Source organism: Chlamydotis macqueenii, chromosome 2 (genome assembly GCF_036417535.1).
Source record: "Chlamydotis macqueenii isolate bChlMac1 chromosome 2, bChlMac1.mat, whole genome shotgun sequence".
Classification (NCBI taxonomy): domain Eukaryota; kingdom Metazoa; phylum Chordata; class Aves; order Otidiformes; family Otididae; genus Chlamydotis; species Chlamydotis macqueenii.
In genome coordinates, this window is record NC_141557.1 from 92,931,950 (window position 1) to 92,951,245 (window position 19,296).

General features: G+C 36.1%; 1 protein-coding gene and 1 long non-coding RNA gene across 2 annotated transcripts in view; one reads left to right on the top strand and one right to left on the bottom strand.

The window, feature by feature from the left end:
- LOC147601726 (uncharacterized) overlaps positions 1 to 19,296 on the top strand; it is a 284,880-nt gene that overhangs the window by 136,757 nt on the left and 128,827 nt on the right. The window lies entirely within an intron of this gene.
- GALNT1 (polypeptide N-acetylgalactosaminyltransferase 1) overlaps positions 1 to 19,296 on the bottom strand; it is a 99,473-nt gene that overhangs the window by 8,794 nt on the left and 71,383 nt on the right. The window contains exons 5-9 of the mRNA XM_086740440.1: positions 17,969 to 18,135; positions 10,568 to 10,775; positions 8,769 to 8,939; positions 7,193 to 7,310; positions 6,064 to 6,244 (exon numbers count right to left, since the gene is read on the bottom strand). Of these exons, the coding sequence (XP_086596566.1) occupies positions 6,064 to 6,244; positions 7,193 to 7,310; positions 8,769 to 8,939; positions 10,568 to 10,775; positions 17,969 to 18,135 (845 nt within the window). The remainder of the gene's footprint in view (positions 1 to 6,063; positions 6,245 to 7,192; positions 7,311 to 8,768; positions 8,940 to 10,567; positions 10,776 to 17,968; positions 18,136 to 19,296) is intronic.

The window sequence follows — 19,296 nt, forward strand, 5'->3', positions numbered from 1 at the left end:
AACCTGAGAAAACTTCAGCCTGAGCTTTCCAGTCACAAAAGAAATTCCAAAACAACAACAACAACAAAAAAAAAAAACCAACACAGGAAAACCAGAAAACCTACCCCAAAACACTGCCCTGTCTTCACCAAAGCAAACATTTCCGCTACATCAAAAGGAGCACTCTCAAGAGATAATGAAGCAAGAAGAGAAAAGCTGTACCAGCCACAGCTGAGCATGGAGTTCTTCATTTTTCCGTGATGAAAAAGCAGCTGACGGATGAAGCAGTTATCATGCCATCCTTACAACAACCTTATGAAACTCAGAACTCATTCATCAGTTTGCTACACTGACCTTCAGAAAATAACACTGGTAAGGCTTTACTGAATGGCAATAAGAATTAAAGTCACAACCATAAAGAATTAAATGCAAAGTGATACTTAATAGCATACAAGCATACTGTTTCTTAAAGTACTTTTAAATGTCATCACATAGAAAGAAAAGTGCCAGCTGATTTTCCCTCTGTTACAATGAAATAAAAGGTGTGTATTATACTACATTTAACCATTTTTAGTCTGAAATTTTTTTAAAAAAATCCTCTCTGAAGCTAGCTCTGCACCAAATAGTATACTGGCATGTATACTACAGTTAGCATAAGGTTAGCAGATGGACTGAATAGCAGAACCAGTACAGTTGCCTCAGGGGTGTCCTCTAACAAGGTTGAATTACTATTTCCTAGGTTTATGGTACCTATCTATATTACTCAAAACTAGCTTGAGTGTTCCTATACATTTGCACTGTACAGTGCAGCTGCAGTTACTTATGGGGAATAGTTCCTTTCAGGAAAAAAATGGGAGCAAACTAGGAAAACTGCAAAATATAAAACATGAAAATTAAGTACATGTCTAAATCATTATTTCCTCCACAGACCAGTAAAATTTATATATACATAACAGTGACATATACCTTTTCAGTGTTTTTGTAGTTGTTTTTAAAAGTTTGGCTTAAAAAAAAACTCAAATAAACCCAAACAAAACCACCACAACACACAAAAAAAAACCCCAAACCATAAAACCAGAACTGGATCAAATCTTCCTACCAGGAGGTGATTATGCCAGACTCTACAGGTATGTGCATCATGAGGAAGACAAGCATGTTCACTAGTTGTTCTTTCAAATATTTGAGTTTGGTTCATTTAAAAAAAAAAAAAAAAAAAAAAAACCCGCCAAAACCAGAAATAGTATTTAACAGTACTTGCTACTGTTGTCTTTATTTGACCATGCAATATATTCTTCCTCCTTAATTACATTAAAATCTGGAACTTCTCTGATTATTCTATTTGTCATACAGCTTGCTGTCTGCTGTGGGACAATTGCATGCTTTTTTTCCACACATCCGCTTAGAGATGTACTCAAAAATAAATATTGATAATGCAAAAAAACCCACATCAAATTATCCAATCATACTATCATCAACTCTTTTGTACAAATTTAAGATTCATCCTAGCACTTGCTTGTGCTGCCACTTTTCTTGAAGTACCAAACTACTCAGATTAGTAATATATTGCAGCCTTTCTTTACACCTTTACAAAAACATACACATAATGATGTACATCAGTAGAATACTCCTCCTTCAAATTAACCTTATTTGCCACCTTATATTTAAGTTTCCAATCAGCTATGTTGCAACAGTTCTGCCATCCTCGAAATTTCAAAAGAGCTGAAGATTTGCTTGCCAAGTTCAGTATGTGGAAATATATTTATGCTAAACTGCTTTGAAAAAAAAAAAAAAAAAAAAAAGAAGTGTGATGTTTTCATCATGATTATAAATTGCTCAATCATTTTCAAAAGCACAGTATGAAAAATGGTTTCATCTAAAACTAGTCTTGTGTTAAAAATCATGTAACTTGCTTTTATTTAGTATTATGAAGCTTGATAAGCAACAATCATTTAAAACCAGTTTGAAGAGCTACGCTATTTGCATTCCCTATTAAAGTTAATAGGGAATACTAGCTGAAAACAAGAACACACGGAATCACTCCACACATATTTTTAACATAGGCTTAGCTACATTGCAAGATCTGCCACGGTGGACTCAGCCTCTTCTCTGTCCTCCCCATCATTCATTAAAAAAATATTATCCACATACATACTGAATCTTAACTTACCATGCTTGGCTAGAGAGAAGTCCACGCAGCAGCTAGGAACCAGGCCTACTGATCCACTTTTCAGGATAACATGTCTCTGTCTAGATGACTCTTGCTCAGGTAATTCTGCAATGCTGTCTTTTCAGGCCTTCTGCCTGCCCACTTAGCCCCAGCACAATGGCAGATACCCTCTGGGGCAAACTTTTGGTCAACAGTAAAATTAATTTCCATAAAAGCCAGACAAGGACCTACCCAAGCTCACTGGAGCTGCATTTTGGGATTCCTTCAGCTCACCAGCTGGGATGCGAGCGGCTGCTGAATGACAGGGATGCATGCTGGACAAGACGCACGTAGGAGCTGGAACCCAGACTAACATGCAGCATAGGGAAACCACAGGGTCTGAAACTGTCCATGCTTCACCTTTTGATTGAGGATACCAACAAATTCTACAACTGTCACTTTATCATTTATTAGTAGCTAGGAGAAGGTTAGGGGGAGGTAGATGTGGTAAGTCAGCGTAATGCTTTGCAGCTGCTGCTGTGGAAAGGGGCACCTTTTCTTTGCTCAGCTTTAGGTTACTGCTCTACCTCCTGTGCTGACACAGGTGCTACCTTAACCAGGGCAAATAAGCCTGACAAGCCTGACAAGTTTGGCAAGTCAAATCAGTTGACATAGACGAACAATCAGCAAGTGAGGGGAGGTGAAGCCCTATCAACTACCATGAAAAGCAAAGCACTCTCCTCACAGCAAGCTGTTAAGACTGACACCACCATCTTGTGAGGCCTCAGCTTGGATAATTCTGTCCTAGTATTTTAGACTGGAAAACATGATGAAAGGCCAACACTAGAAATCCTAAAGAAGAGTCAGAGTCCACAGAACAGGCTGACCAGAGCCAAGATTCAGACTATTCACTTGCACATACTAGATCAATTTTCTGAAAACCTTAAGAGGAAATGGCCTGGGAAACTGTGGCCTGCTGTAATGCATGACTGTGAGGACAACTGTCAGCTAACAAGAAAAGACTATGGCTAGTGCCATTACTGCTGTGGAGAATAGCTGTTCATGCAATGAGATAAGCTAGATTTTAGCTGAGCAGCAGCTGCTGCAACACTTTCCTGCCCAACCTCCATCTGTACCTAACCACTTCTAGCCATAGAGATGGCTTCTGAAATGCATGAAAGCTTAAAACAGACAAGTAACAATTTCTACTAGGCTGTGCTTATTAAAGAAAAAAGGATTACAGGCTTACTTTTCAAGAGAGCAGTCTTTCCATTTAACTACATTACATCAATAGTAAAAAGTCTCTTGAGTTCCTATCATTCAAGCAGTAAGCCTTTTTTTTTTTCCAGACAACACAGATTACACAAAGTGGGAAAGCTACCTGAGAATCTTAGGTTTGCTTTCCTGGAACAATCTTTCTGTGATTCACCATCTTGAGGGGCAGAAGAGAAAGAATATAAAGGAGGAAACAAATTTCTTGTTACCTAGGCTCAATGATGCCAGTCAGTATATTACCTCCTTCAAAACCCAATTTTCTCATCCACGTCAGCTAAGGAGAGAAAACCTGGATGCACAGAGGATTGTCTGTTTTCCTCACTCTTCCACACTGAGGCTTGCAAACCAGCATCAGCTTAAAAGTCCTCACCTTGCCCCTTGCAAGAAATTGTGGCAGTGTCACAGTAATACTGAAAGTACACATTGTACTAGCAAAGAGTTTCACAGGCTGCATACTGTACTCTGCCAGAGGGTCACTACAACATAATTCTGCAAGAGCTTAAATTTTTATAACAGAAAGATACCTAGAAAAGCACAGTATGGCTAATGAACCAATACAGCAGAGACAATTACTGGACAGACTTACTGAAATTTACACTGATGTTATTTGCTGTCAATAGGTAAAATCAGGGTCTGCAACACCCAGGTAAGACTGGAGACACTAGAATAACAACAGGAAACTGCGTGTGAACTTCTCAAAATAGTAATCCTTTCTAGTTAATACCTACTGGCTCTCACAATTTGCATGGATTTGGGGGGTAGAGGCATGAAAGGCACCAAGTACATTTGTGTGTTCATTCTCTGAACAACAGGTATTACATCATAGCTAAGTATGACCCACAGTACTAACCACTCTCTTCACAGCCCCAGGCAACAAATCAATTTCAGAATAATCTAACTTACTCAGGTACTATATGATCCTATTCTTGAAATGCTTGGGAAGTCTAGTATCAAACTTTACTGCAGTGTTAATATGGGTATAGGTACACAAATGATATTGTCTGCCAGTTGGCAGGTGCAGATGCTCTAGGAGGAGCTTGCAAGAACACACCCCTATCCACCCATCATTCAGGTTATCAGCATGCAAATGATGCAGACATGCATCTTTTGAAAGGAAAGAAAATATACAGTGCAGTTACAGATAACTGCTTAAGTTACTTTCACAATTTCAAATTTTTTACCATATTCTATTTTAAATTAAATTATTTCATTCCTTTTCTCCAGTGGGAGAATGCATGCATATTCCACAATACTGCAAAGCAATGAAAGAAGGTCCTATCAAAATAACAATCCTACAAAATTCAAATAGTGTAACTCCTTTTGTAGCTTACACTTACCACATGAAATGGAATGACTATAGAGATTATATATAAAGTAACAGAGCCTTATCATGGTGTTCAATAATTTACTTTTTTTTTTTAAGGATTAGGTTATTTCTATAGTTAGGTGTTCTAGCTACTTAGTACATTTTAAAATCTACCTTGATACCTATACCTAAAAGCAATCTTGACAAAAAATGATTGCACCCTTTCTATACAACTTTTCTAAATATCTATCCATCATGTTTGAATTCATAATGTTTCATTAATAACACAGGGCAGTAACCATAAGCTGTTAGCTTCTGATTTCACCTAAAAAGCTTTGAGTAGCAGCAAGAATTTTATATAAAAAAAAATAATCTTAGAGTCTTAAGTAATGCATTCTCTTAAGACAAAAACCCACCATAGTCACTTGTTCTCACACCTGTAGTCTAAAATGTGACACTGTTCAGACTTACACTACATTGTATTACAGCTTTTAAATTTCAATACTAATGCAGGTTTAATAAGCAAGTCATAAGGAAATACTAGTTTTAAAGACACGTTTTTGAAAAAAACGTGGTATATAGAACTACCACTTAGTATTTAAAGTCAAATGTCTTAAGTATTTAGAAAGCATGTCTGTTGCTACCCAAAGTTTCTCTCTCTTTGTTTGTGTTTTGTTGTTAAACAACAAAAATATCCTGTAGTGGAAAGTAATAATTCAGTATTTCCCAGGCTTCCTTTCTTTTCCTGAATTTTTTTTTTTCAGAAAGTTTGAGTTAATAGGAAATTTGCTCTCATATTTTACATCCTCTTGTTTTGTTAATGCCCGATTTAAGAAACAGTAACTATCATCAGAGTCAAGTAAACTGGCAACTTGCCCCTATATCTGGATAGTGAAGTGCAAACCCTACCAAGGCAGATGATGTTAACTTTTGCCACTCCTGCTACAGGGTTTCACGTCAATCCCTTCTGATCTATTGAACCTTTAATGCCTACAACACAAGCCAGAGACCAAACTCCAGCACATTACGAGATGTATTTGGATGGCAAGTTTTCAGCACTACGGTTGAGCTTTCTGAGGTTCCACTGAGCTTTAATTCTATCGCACAGGAAGCTCATAAATCATGTGCATGTTTAAAGAAAAAAAAAAAAAAAGAAAAAAGAAATAAAGACTTCAGGGCCCATCTCTGGCTAACAAACATTTTTCAGTTAAGACCTTCCTTTTTGTACATCTTATGTGAGCATTGTTTTACGAACTCCAAAGCAGTAACATTTTTATTTAAATACTCATGTTCTTTCCCAATAGTAATAACATTTCAATTCTTAATAGGTATTTCTCATAACCAAAGACTCGCTCACCTGGGGAAATGATGTAAAAAAAGTTTTTGAATTCATCCATCCAGACTTCTGCAAGCCGTCTGTTATTTTTGTTGATTATCTGCCCTGTACCTCCTGGAAAAGTGTATGGTGTTGCTTTTCGGAATACATGTCCAACATGTGAACAAGTTACAATTTCTAAAGTGCCACCACACTGCCAGATCTGAAAGTGACAGAACAATTATTGCATAGCTTCAAGTTGTTAAAAAAAAAAAGTTTTAAAATGTTAATCACTTGCTTCTGTTCAAGTTGGAGAAACAACATCAGTTGAGGTCTAGAACAAACACATACTGCATGAAAGAGAAATGTCTGCCTGTTTCCTGCTCAATAGATAAGGATACTCATAAGCCTGAGTAAAGTAGTGAAAGAAAGAGCATGTCAGGTCTCTCAGCAATAATGCATCTGCAAGAGACTAATTTAGAAAACTGGACAAGCTGACAGCAAAGGAAGGAAAAGGCTTACATGAATCACAGAGAAGTAACAGGTGGCGATCTGTCCAAAAAAGTCAATTAGAAAATAGAATCTCCATGTAAAAAATCCATACACTTCCCAAGAAAAGTTTCTGAAAATATTTTCAATTTTGGACCTCTAAAAATTGTAGATTCTGAAAGGTGAGCTACTTCAGAAGTATCCACCTATATACTCTAAGCTGATAAACAAAACAAAGGAAATTGTGCTATTTGGTAGGAACAAAAGCGAGAACAACGCTGCTTAGGTCCACGTCCAAACGAACACATGCAATCATTAAGTTAGAAAACAGCAAGAATACATAGTTTGTAACAGAGGTGCTCACATTCCACTGACACATTAAACCATGCACTGATGACATCACCCTTAAGTTATGCTTCCCAATTAGCTTTTCTAATCAAACTCCTTTTAAAACACACACACTCATTCTTCAGAATGACCATCTCAATCTTTTAATCACAAAACTCTGCCAACTATTCATCATGCACTTTTCACTGACAGATACACAAATGCTATCTCCACTGGAGGAACTTGAAAGAAAACAAAGTCCTAACTGTAACAGGAGAGGACACTGAAGGAGGTAGTAGATCTATTTTACAGAAATCAAGATGCATTACAAAACACTGAACAGAGTTTTACCTACCCTGAAAGAAATTTCTAAGTTTTCTCCACCCCAAATATCCATTCCAGCATCATATGTTCCAATTTCCTGAAAATAATCTCTATCTATTGAAAAAAGACCTCCTGCCATTGTAGGTGTCCTGTGGAAATAAAAAGGAAAAAACAAAACAAAACAAAAACCAACCGAACAAAAAAGATAAAAAAATAAGCATCAGTCACTATGAAAACAGATACTTAAATACATTTCACTTACACTGACAAAATGAATGGCTTTTTATTTCCCAAGTTCCTAATGTGTTCCTTCTCAGTAGGCTTCCACCCAAATTCAGTTACCATTGATGTACTTGTTAGCTCAAAATTTTCCAGAGATGAAAACACTTAGTGACAGTTCTCCTTATTTTCTCACTTCAAATTGGACTCTAGATAGAGAAACAGCCCCTAAAAAGCTGCTGCCATTCCTGAGAAAGACTTCTGCCTCCAATGCTGGTAACTCATAAAAAAGAAACCAGGTTCTTACAGGAAATTTATACTTCTGGCAACTGTTCTTGAAAACGTTATAGGAGTCCATGAAGTGGCCTGCTTGCTTTCACTATTGTTGCTTCACACAAGAAAACTGTACAGTAAGGAATCCAGATTTTCTTTATAAATTGCTTATTGGCAGGAAAAAAACCCACAAACCTGTGCTAGTTCCTTTTAACTTTTACATAATCTCCCAAATTTCCTTTTTTTTTTTTTCAGTTAATAAATACATAATAGATAAATTATATATTAGGCTGACAATATAACTTTGTATTTCAAGTATACAAATTATTTACACTTTTAGCATAAGTAATTTTCTATCACTAGTCATTTTCCTGAAACTCATTGGGCTTCTTCCGAAAGACACAAAATATAAGCTAGGTCACAATCTAACTGAAAACTGGCTTTTTTGCCCTAGAAAGAAAACTGTGGTGAGGCGAGTGGGGAACACAATTAGCCATATCCTGAGAAGATCTCTGAATTTCTTAAGTGAAAAACAGAGAAAAAAAGAGTAAAGACCATAACCTCTACTTCATGGTAAGTAAATATTGCCCGCTTTTCAGAATAGTAAGGCCAGCAAACGTAAGTTTGCAATTATTAATAAGTACACATTACACACAAGTTATCTGTGTTTCTCACTACCTTTGTCATAACATTTACATGACATGCAAGAATTAATTTACCTCTCATCCATGCACTTTGAAGACATTAAATTTATGTATGTATGCACACAGACAAATACATACACACATGCACCAAAAAAAAAAAAAAAAAGATAAAAATAAGCTTCAGTAAAAACCTGTGTATCAGTGTCAAAACTACGTAAAAGCTAGTAATTCACTGGTAATTCACAGAAAAACTAAAAACATTTCTGAAGTGGCAAGCTGATTGCTTCCTTCATTGCTACCAAAAGTTACCAACACTCAATCTATGTAAAAGAACTTTTATGCTGTTCCTTCAACCAGACAAAAATGATGCTACAATACAATTCATTAACTAAGTACTTACAAGATTAACCCCAAAACGATGTGAGTAAACATCAGGTGAACATTTTAACTAATTTAATAATTTCTCATTACCTAACAGGAAGGGTTCGATCTCCTTTCCGTCGATCCATCTCTCTCTGAGGAACAGGATACCAACGAAAATTCAACTTCCAGTTGAATCCACCATAGGTCATATCAGAACCTGCCATATATTCAAAGGTGTCATCGCTAATTACGTCAATGATGGGACACACTACTGTTCTCCTAGAAAAAGGAAAGAACCAAAACTTTATTAACTAAACTGTCAGAAGAAGTAAGGTTGTTTGGTTTGGAGGTTTTTCGTTTTGTTTTGTTTTTTTTTTTAAATTTTGTTTTTAACACATACAGTTTAAATTTTAATAATGTCAGCTCTTAACAACAGTACTCAATAGATTATTACCATGAAACATACTCAAATTCTGTTTTGCTAATTAGAGTTAATTAATCTAAAGGAAAATGTGTTCCTCTGATACAATTTTGGCAATACTAGCTCTTTTTTTCAAATAGCATTTGCATTATTATCAGTAATAAATATTCATCCCTCTGCACATGGAAAAATTGATCATAGCTTTCTCAATGCTACACAGTCATTGTATAGAAAATAAGAGGTCTCATTTTTAGTTAAGTGGTGAAAGTAACTCACCTGTTTTGAAATTAGAACTCGGTCATTAGCTCTGTGGAAGTGTTCTTACATGCACTCAGGACTAAGAAAGGATACTTCATTAAGTATAACTACTACAAAGTTGACTGAAAGAGGCTTCCTTGTAACTGTCCTGACATTATTAAGGCATATACTCACAGAAAGTACTTCTAATCATCTTAAAGACACTTAAATAAGCATCCTCAAGCAGGCTTCCACTCATGGAAAGCTCTGTAAAAAGGGTTGCAACTAAATTCAAAATACTTTCTGTCATTTGAAAAAAATGGTAACAATTCATGTATTGTAGACTCACAAGAATGTGTGCTAACGATAACTTAAAGGTTACATTACATGTCAGTACATTTCTGAACAAAGTTTTTTTACTACTTGCAGCTTTTTAATTATGTAATGTTGTATTTCGTAACATTAAATTTTAAAAGTTGGTTTTTTTTCTACAACTGTAAGAACAAAACCAAGATCTGTAACACTATATACTTATTATCTAGTCTATTTATTATGCTGTTTCTAACAGACTAGTGTGCAACTACAGAGTTACTGCTTAGATATACGAATGTTTTATAAAGCAAACCACTCTCACTTTTTTTTTCCCTTCTCAATACAATTTCCATCACACTATCATGGACATAAGTGTTGTGAATATTGTCTTATAATAAAAATTAAAACTATATTAGTGCAGTATAGATGAGTGATTCCAGTAACTACTCTAACTTTAGAAAATACATCCCAGAAGACCAAGTCACAGCACAGATTTCCACAATACAAATGTTATGAAACAAAGAAATCACAATGAGAACCTGAAAACCGTAAGCCTGACAGTTCCTGCTCACAGTGTTGTTGTTACATGAGATCAGGGCTCCATTTATTCCTCATTAATATCTTCCCAAATTCATGAAGGAATGGGCCAGGCTGTAGACAGAAAAACTCAAATTTCACTGCTCTCTCAACTCCATCTGTGCTCAGATCTCCTGCTATTTAACACATTATCCCATGTATAAGCTTCATTTTAAGTCAAGTTTTACTTTTAAAAGTTGTACTCAGTTAGCCTTTTATCCTTAAGCAGATGAGAAGTATATAATTTGTCCAGCCCTTCAGAAAGTTGGCATTTCCTTGTAGGCTATTTTGTAATACTTGGAACATTTCTTAATTGAAAAAAAAAAAAAAACCTAACCTGGACCCATAGATGTATAATTACCTGTCAGCTTTGATCCTTGCCAGCAGAGGTTCCAGCCAGCCTACTGTACATTCACAATGAGCATCTAAGAAGGTGATGACCTGGCCTTTAGAAGCAGCAGCTCCCTTTAATCTGGCTCTTATCAATCCAGAACGCTGTTCCATTCGAATCACATGAACAGGTACTTTTAATTTTTTCACATAGCTCTCCAGCGGTCTTTTCAAGAAATCTGGAAAGAATGATCAAAACCACGGAAACTGTCAGTTACATAGTTTAGCTTTTTTCTTTTGTTTGATGAAGAGACTTGAACTAAGAGACATTTCTTCAATTCTTTTCTATGCTTCCCCTACTTTCTCAGCTAGTTCCCTCTGCTGCTTTTTCTACTTCTCACAATATAACCTGCTATGTCTCCATGAGTTCCACTTGCTAGAGCAGGAAGTTCCGCCTCCTCTTCATTTCTTCATTATGGAAAACACAAAAACAGAGAGAGTGTAGAATGCCAAAAACCAGATGGGATAGGCAAGTTTTTGTTACGGAGTAGATGTGACTCTTACTTTCAAAAACAGAAGCATAAATGTTCTTGGACATAACACTTACCTACCAAGAAAATACAAAAAATAATCTGACTAGCTAAATATAATGAATCACATCCTACAGGAATTTAACTTACAGATAATTTCTTTGCAAGCAGTTAAAACATGATCAAATCCAGTTTTCGAATGTACTTTCTCTAGTTTTATTCTGGCTAATATATTTTCTATAAAATTATCACTATAACACCTAAAAACAAAAATACAGACAAAATCAGCTATACATAAGGGAATATCTGTAACACCAACAAACCTTATCTTAGCTGAGAAACAAACTATTCAAAATACAACAGCCTGACTACCATATACCTAGAGACTAAAAATTACCGGCATTACAAAGAGCTGCAAAATTAACAAATTTCTCATTGCTAGGCACCGTTTTTCTCCATCATGGAAATTTAGACTATGACAGATGATGCCAAAGGAAGATGAAAGAATTGAGGGAGAACGCAATTGACAGTCGCAGAAACAGATTTCTGTAATAACTTGCAGATTTCAAATCTGTAAAAAATAGTCTTATAATACAGCTATGGAATATATTAGATGATACACTCAAAGCACATGAGAGTTCTATTACAGCAGCACAAAGCCTGTAGTAGGATTTAGTGTAAGAAAATAAGTACCTCATAGAAGAACAAGTGTGACACTGGAGGGGGGAAGAACACAGCATGAACTCTAGTGGCTGTTTTGTAAATCTCAAGAGGCAGAGCTGACCTGAGGGTGATTACCATTCCTTACCACTGCTCCGGATGAATGAATTCTAATTGCCTCCTCATTTTTTTCTGTGCGTTGTTGGACTGTCACTAAACCCACAGCAGTAAGTTCTGACACATCTTGAAAGCTGAACTGTGCTAGAAGAGTCTAAGAGTTTGATAGATCTTAAATGTTTGTCTCTAGAGAAACTCAAAGCAAGTTAATTCTTATTGTGCATGTTAAAGAAGACTAAAACGAATAAATGTTTATTAGTACAAACCAAGTGTACATGTCTGAACATTTTGCAGGCCTTTTGGAGCTGAGTACAGAGATCATTTGGCTGACTGAGTTTGTAGCAAATATAATCTCGTCTCTTTAGAGTGTAGCTTTCCAAAACCACTAATTTAAAATAACTAATATTACAGAGTCATAGAATAGCTTGGGTTGGAAGGGACCTTCAAAGGTCATCTAGTCCAATCTCCTTGCAGTGTGCAGGGACATCTCCAAATAGATCAGGTTTCTCAGAGCCCTGTCCAACCTGGCCTTGAACGTTTCCAGGGCTGGGGCATCTACCACCTCTCCAGTCAACTTGTTCAAGTGTTCCACCACCCCCACTGTAAAAGATTTCTTCCTTATGTCTAATCTTAATCTACCCTCTTTCAGTTTAAAACCATTACCCCTCATCCTATCACAACAAGCCCTGTTAAAAAGCCTGTCTCCTTCTTTCTTATAGGCCCCATTTAAGTACTGAAAGGCTGCAATGAGGTCTTCCCAGAGCCTTCTCTTCTCCAAGCTGAACAGCTGCAACTCCCAGCCTGTCCTCATAGGAGAGGTGTCCCAGCCCTCCAAGAGGTCCATATCTTTCCTGTGCTGACGGCTCCAGAGCTGGATGCAGTACTCCACATGTGGTCTCATCAGAGCAGAGTAGAGGAGCAGAATCACCTCCCTCAACCTGCTGGCCATGCTTCTTTTGATGCAGCCCAGGATGTGGTTGGCTTTCTGGGATGCAAGCACACATTGCCGGCACATGTTGAGCTTCTCGTCCACCAGCACTCCCAAGTCCTTCTCCTCAGGGCTGCTCTCAGTCCATTCTTTGCCCAGCCTGTATTTGTGCCCAGGATTGTCCTGACCCACGTGCAGGACCTTGCACTTGGCCTGGCTGAACTTCATGAGGTTTGCACAGGCCCACCTCTCCAGCCTGTCAAGGTCCCTCTGGATGGCATCCCTTCCCTCCAGCATGTCGATCACACCACACATGGCTGGTCTCAATACTGACCCCAGAGGAATGCCACTCATAATTGGTCTCCACCTGGACATTAAGCTGTTGACCACAACTCTTTGAGTATGCCATCCAGCCAATTCCTTATCCACCGAGTGTTCCGTGCATCAAATCCATGCCTCTCCAGTTTAGAGACAAGGATGTCGTGCAGGACAGTGTCAAAAGCTTAGCACAAGTCTAGGTAGATTATGTCCATCGCTCTTCCCTTATCCACCAACACTGTAACCGTGTCATAGAACATCATCAAATTTGTCAGGTATGATTTTCCTTCAGTGAAGCCATGTTGGCTGTCACCAATCACCTCCTTATTTTCCATGTGCCTTAACATAATTTTCAGTACTGTTTATAGTCTCATGTATATGGCTTCCATTATATATAGAGAGAGAATACAATGGTGAAGCATTTCTCTCTGTGCTAACCATCTCATGAACAACTCACACAAATCAGCATGTTCCTCTGCACATTTCAGGTGTAGTAGTGTTAAGCTTTTAAAGTAGTTCTAACCACCTCAAGCTGAATTAATTATGGCCTGTGACATTGGTCCTTGAATGCACAGTTACATTAACAGAATGGTAAAATTCTGCCAGGTGGAAGAGTGAAAAAGATTTCAATAATAAAACTGTGGCCAGTAAAGAACTAGCATAGAACAAAAAATATAGCTTTCAGTTATATTACAGAAAGTCATGGCCAACGTATTGCACACGAAAATCTCAAGTCCTACCTTTTTTGTTCAAAGTATTTCAAATTTCAATTTATCTTTTCAAGTACTTTCCAAATTTTTTTTTCTAAGAAACAATTGGAGCTGTGTTAAGTGTTTTCACTATGGAGGGAACAGAGTTAAGAACAGTCCTCCTCCAATGTTTAGCCATGTCCATAAAAATATTCTCATTAACTACCATCTTGTTTAAAACTTCAGAAGCGAGTATTCCCAGAAAAAAAAACAACATTGTGCCAGACATTCAGTAACTGTGTACTTAAAATATTACTAGAAATTCATCAGAATAAGCAAAAAGATAAAGCTTGATACCTCATCTCTACAAAAGCATTGAAAATAACTCAGGCATCAAGATTTCTGGTGTTCCTCTACTACCAGCAGATAGGGTAAAATGCTCAAATCTAAGCAGTCTATTTTCCCTCCAGAGCACCGTCTCTTAGAGCAACACATATCCCTCACAAGCTGCTCCCTCAGTTCAAGTAGCAAGAGTTTAAATTTTCATCCAGAAACTGGTAATAGTTTCTTGTAAGGCAAGACTTGTGTTTCTTCTTTAAAAAAAAAAGTATTTGAACAGTCTTTTAATGCATGCAATACATTTTAGCCTACAAGAATTGCCAGAATCAAGCTGTAGAGATTATTTTCTATACAAATTTATTGGTTGCATTTATACTAAATTGTATATTAAACACTTAAATGAAAAGTTTTACGCATTACAGGATCAGTTGTTTATAAATGACTCAGTATAACAGCTGAGTAAATTTTTAGCATTGCCTCATACACTTCAAATAGAGTGAGGTTTTGATAATATTTAAAAACAAACAAACAAACAAAAAACACCCTCACACAAATATTCCTACTTGGGAAGTATGTATTTTTCAAAGGCATAACTTTGCTTTAATTTAACTCTTTCTGCTGGATATTCCTTTCAAATTTTTTCTGTATCAAAAGGGTGCATAATTTTACCTAGGACTATGGGAAATTTAAAGAGTATCTTCTGTGGGAGTAACAAAACTAAGAAAGTCCAAAAAGCAAATATATTCAGTTAAAGTCAAGTAAGCGCATAAGTTGAAAAATACCTTCCCAATTCTATTACTGAGTCACGTTTAAATAATATAAATGAAAAAAGACCTAGTTTTAAGTACTGACTAATCCAAATTTCTCCTGTTAACCTTTTTTTTTTTTTTGAAGTAGTTAAAGATCAATACTTAAAAACAAAACATGCAATTCCGATCAGTAGCTAAAGAATAATGTTACAGATACGTCTTGTTTCTCCAAAGCTTTTCTTTTAGGTATAAATAAGTGCGTGATATTATGCAAATTCATTCTTCTAAGAGCATGACACTGGCAGGTACAAAGTGTGCTTCAGGCAGACTGAATGCTTACTTTATTCCAATTAAATTGACTCTGATGCTAGAATTCAAAATGCACTACTCGAGCTGAATATTTTCTTTTTCTGGAAAAGTCTGCTGTTTTAGTTCAACACAAACAGAATGTTTAAGTAGCATATGCTAAAATCTTCACATTTTCAGGCATCCTACCCTTGTATTTTATTTTATGTAAAAGTATGCTTGCTGGAACCATAACAAGTTTTTGGAAAACAGAACAAAAATAGTTTCAGTAATTGTTGAAAATAACTACAAATAAAGGTGTTTTAGTGATCTGAAAGGAAGATCACAGATTTCAAAACTTAATATTGGAACAGGTTCAACACCACCACCAAAACAAAAAAAAAAGTCTGAAATGCTGTATATTTCAGTCTGGAATTAAATCACCTTGCTTTTATTACCTAATCTAAATAAAGCCCAAACCAGGAAAGTTATCTAGAAAAAGCCACATGTCTTCTTAACTAGAGAATAATTCTACTTCATAATGAGGCCAGGGCTACTGCTATGCTAAAACTGATTTTTTTTTTAAACAGAAATTGAAAAGGCAAAATATAAGAAATATTATGTCTACATTAGTTTAATATTAGCTTGCTCTTTATTTCTACTTCACATTGAAAGCTGACCTATCACAATCAATCGTTAGCATTGACTTGAATTACTGTCGAGGACTGTTTTGACAAATGAAACAGAGCTCACTTACAATAAACTTTGTTTTCCTAGAAAGAGTCTGTACACAAAAGTTAACTAACAAAAGCAAATGTAGAGTCTCTGTTCCATTAAGGAAGCATATCTCTGTACAATAACCTAGTACAGACACTCAGAATCCAAGTATCAGCATCTGTGTTAAAAAGAGGATTGTTCCCTGGGCACAACTCCAAGAGTGGTGAGCAGCTTCACATGCATTGGAACCAAAGAAATATGGAATTTTTATAGAAAGGTTGAAAAACTACAAGAAATTGAGGGATATAATTACAAGCCCCCTACAAGTGAAAATAGTGAAAATTTGACCTTGTGCCTTTCTAAAAGCAAAAGTTAATCATACTTCTCATCTAATCTGGAGCACATTTATGTGGTAGCCTTGCCCTTTACATAGGCATTCCTCCTTTGCTGCCAGAGTGTAATTGTATTTAAGGCCTTTGTCCCTTCTTCCAAATTGTACTGACATTGACTGAAGCAGTTAAAGTTAGTATCAGATGAGAACGCAAAAGCAAGTGAAAGTGCCTGAGAGAGGAAAGGACATAGACTGATACAAGTGCAAACACAACCTGAACGCATGGGCTATGCTTCCTTAGGAAAAGAAGTTGGAAAGAGCTTAGTTAACTGATACGATCTTTCTTTAGTTTACTCAGCTACTCCACAACCAGTTGTACTCTAGACCAACATAGTCTGGAATAGGTCAGTTAATATGCTAAGGTATCATACACACATGCAACCTGAAGTAGAAACTCACTATACTTCCTACCACATTAGATACAAAGAGCAAAACTCGACTCCTAAAGTTCTTCAGCTACAAAAACTCCTGTTAACCATTGTCCTGGTTACTAACTACCATAAAACCTCTTGTTAACCATCATAATCCATGCACCATAATGCCACTTAGACCATATGATCGGAAATCCTGTGTCTGTCTTCACACATAGATCTTGTTTGAACCAATTTTGTTGTTTGGACAACAGTCAGTCATCTAACTCTGAAGTTGGAATTATCATAAGCAGCAGAATATGGATTTTGCAGCACTGGAATCAGAAGCATCAGGCAGAGACGTCAGCATGCATGCTGGGTGTAAAACCCTTCCATGACTAAAGGATGGGAATTTCTGCTGATACAGATAACAGCCTACAACTGGTGTCTGCCAAGACTTTTTTTCTAGCAGCCTACTACCTATTAGTCTCAGTGGAAAACTTTCAATCTAGAAATACAGAAAAAAAAGTTGATTCAATATAAAAATACAGAAATCCTTTAGATGAAAAAAAAAAAGCATAATAATCCATCATCTCCATTTACAAACACAAGAAAAAAAATTCCCTCAAGTTATAACCTACATCACCATGGAAGATTAAGCATGGAACAAGTCAAATATCCACTATTAAACAAAATAAAATATGAAGTATTGCCTACAGTACTATTTTTATTTCTGCTATATTGTAATTTACAAAAAATATGAAAAAAATAAAATAAAGTTATTTTATTTTAAGAAAAAAAATCAGCTTCAAATTTTGTATATTAATTTCATTACATATAGAAAGTTTAATTCTGCCAGATGGAGTTTTCATCTGGAGCACTACGTATGACAAAGTGGAATCTCTTACAGCATTGAAACTGAATTTAAACTTCCCGTGAACTGAATAATCAAAATTAACCCCTCTGAACACCAAGCTTGACCGTGGTAGTGACAGTAAATTTGGATGTGTGCAAGGAACAGAGCTGCCCCTGCTATTATTCACAAGGTGATTAAAGTATTAAATGCCCTCAAGCTCTAGGAATGTGTTAAAATTCTAAATGCAAAACATGAAAGCTATAATAGGATAAACCAACTAGCAAACACCAGTTCTACACTGTCAACAGAAAAGTAAACAGATAAATTTACACTAGTTTCCAGTGGAGAATGACAGCCTGTATTTCAGAACAGGCATTGCTCACTCTGCCTTCCACTGCCCCAGCTAGTGTGTTTTGCTTAGGAGAGCTAAGCCCATAGAAAAAGACAGTTTCTGTTGTGGAAGTGAAAAGAGCAGAAAGGTAAAGCATCAACATTATCACTACCTCTTTCACTGGCATCGTCGACAAGGACGATTTCTTCCAGCATGTGTCGTGGGGACCGGTTTATCACACTATGAACAGTTCGTAGAAGTGTGCTCCAAGCTTCATTGTGAAAAACAATGACAACACTTGTCGTGGGAAGGTTGTCTGCATACACCTTTGTTTTACACCTGTAAACAAAAAAGGCCCAGTTAAAAATGCAATTTTGAGGTTTATTTCTGAGTAATAACAGTAACATTCATGATATATCAATTGCATACGAAGTATGACAAAGGAGCAAATGGTGCACAATTTATATTTTTACCTAACACCCTGACTTTTAAGTATACATCTGTGTATTCCATCTTACCATTAACAAAGTAGAACCTCAATTCAATAACCAATTCTAGAAATGAGATATCCATACTAGTAACACACAAAGATAACAGAATATTTTAAATTATTAAATTATATTATATTAAATTTTAATTATTTTATTTAATTCATTAATTATATTATTATATTAAATTATTCTACTATCTCTGTTTTGTGAGGAGTAGCATGTCCAAGTACACTAATCAAAGCCCCTAAACTAATCAAAGCCCCTAATTTAGGTTTGCATTCCCTCAAGGGGGAAGGGGGAAACCCTAGTACTGTAGTGGGGACTGAGAGGGAATGGAGGGAGAGACAGAAGATTAAAAACAGCAAACTTAATTTGGGAAGTAAATGCAATAAGAAGTATATTATGAACAAAATCAAATAATAACTAAAAGAGGTAAAGAATTCTAGACACAGCTGACATTTGGAAAAAGCAAAAAGTATGTGCATGCTACCTATAATACTGTATTAAGTATATAAAGTATATTTCATAATTTAATGTGTTTGTATTACACAAAGGGGTTTTTTTTCCTCATCATTGCATACATGTTGAAGTGCTATAATGGTTCAACAAATTAAAATAGAATTATGTTCACGTTCCAAAGTTAGCATGAAAGACTACAGGTTTAGGTCGCCTAACAGCATATATAGGACATTTATGCAAAATATGACATACACTCCAAGTAATCCCACATGCAGCCAACATTTTACACTCCACAATACTATTTTAAAACAAGTGATATTTTCAGTATCGCCTGGAAAAAATCAGTACACTGTACATGAAGTACTCGTAACAATTCTGAAAATACAATCCTGCTCTAAAAAATAACCATGTGAATTTAAGTGTTCTCTTCACAGATTTGTTCCTTCTGTGCATTTAAAATCACACAAACTTACATAAGATTTGATAGTACTAAATCCTTTCAGAATCAAAGCTGAAGAGATGTGTGCAGATTTCACACACAAGGAAAACA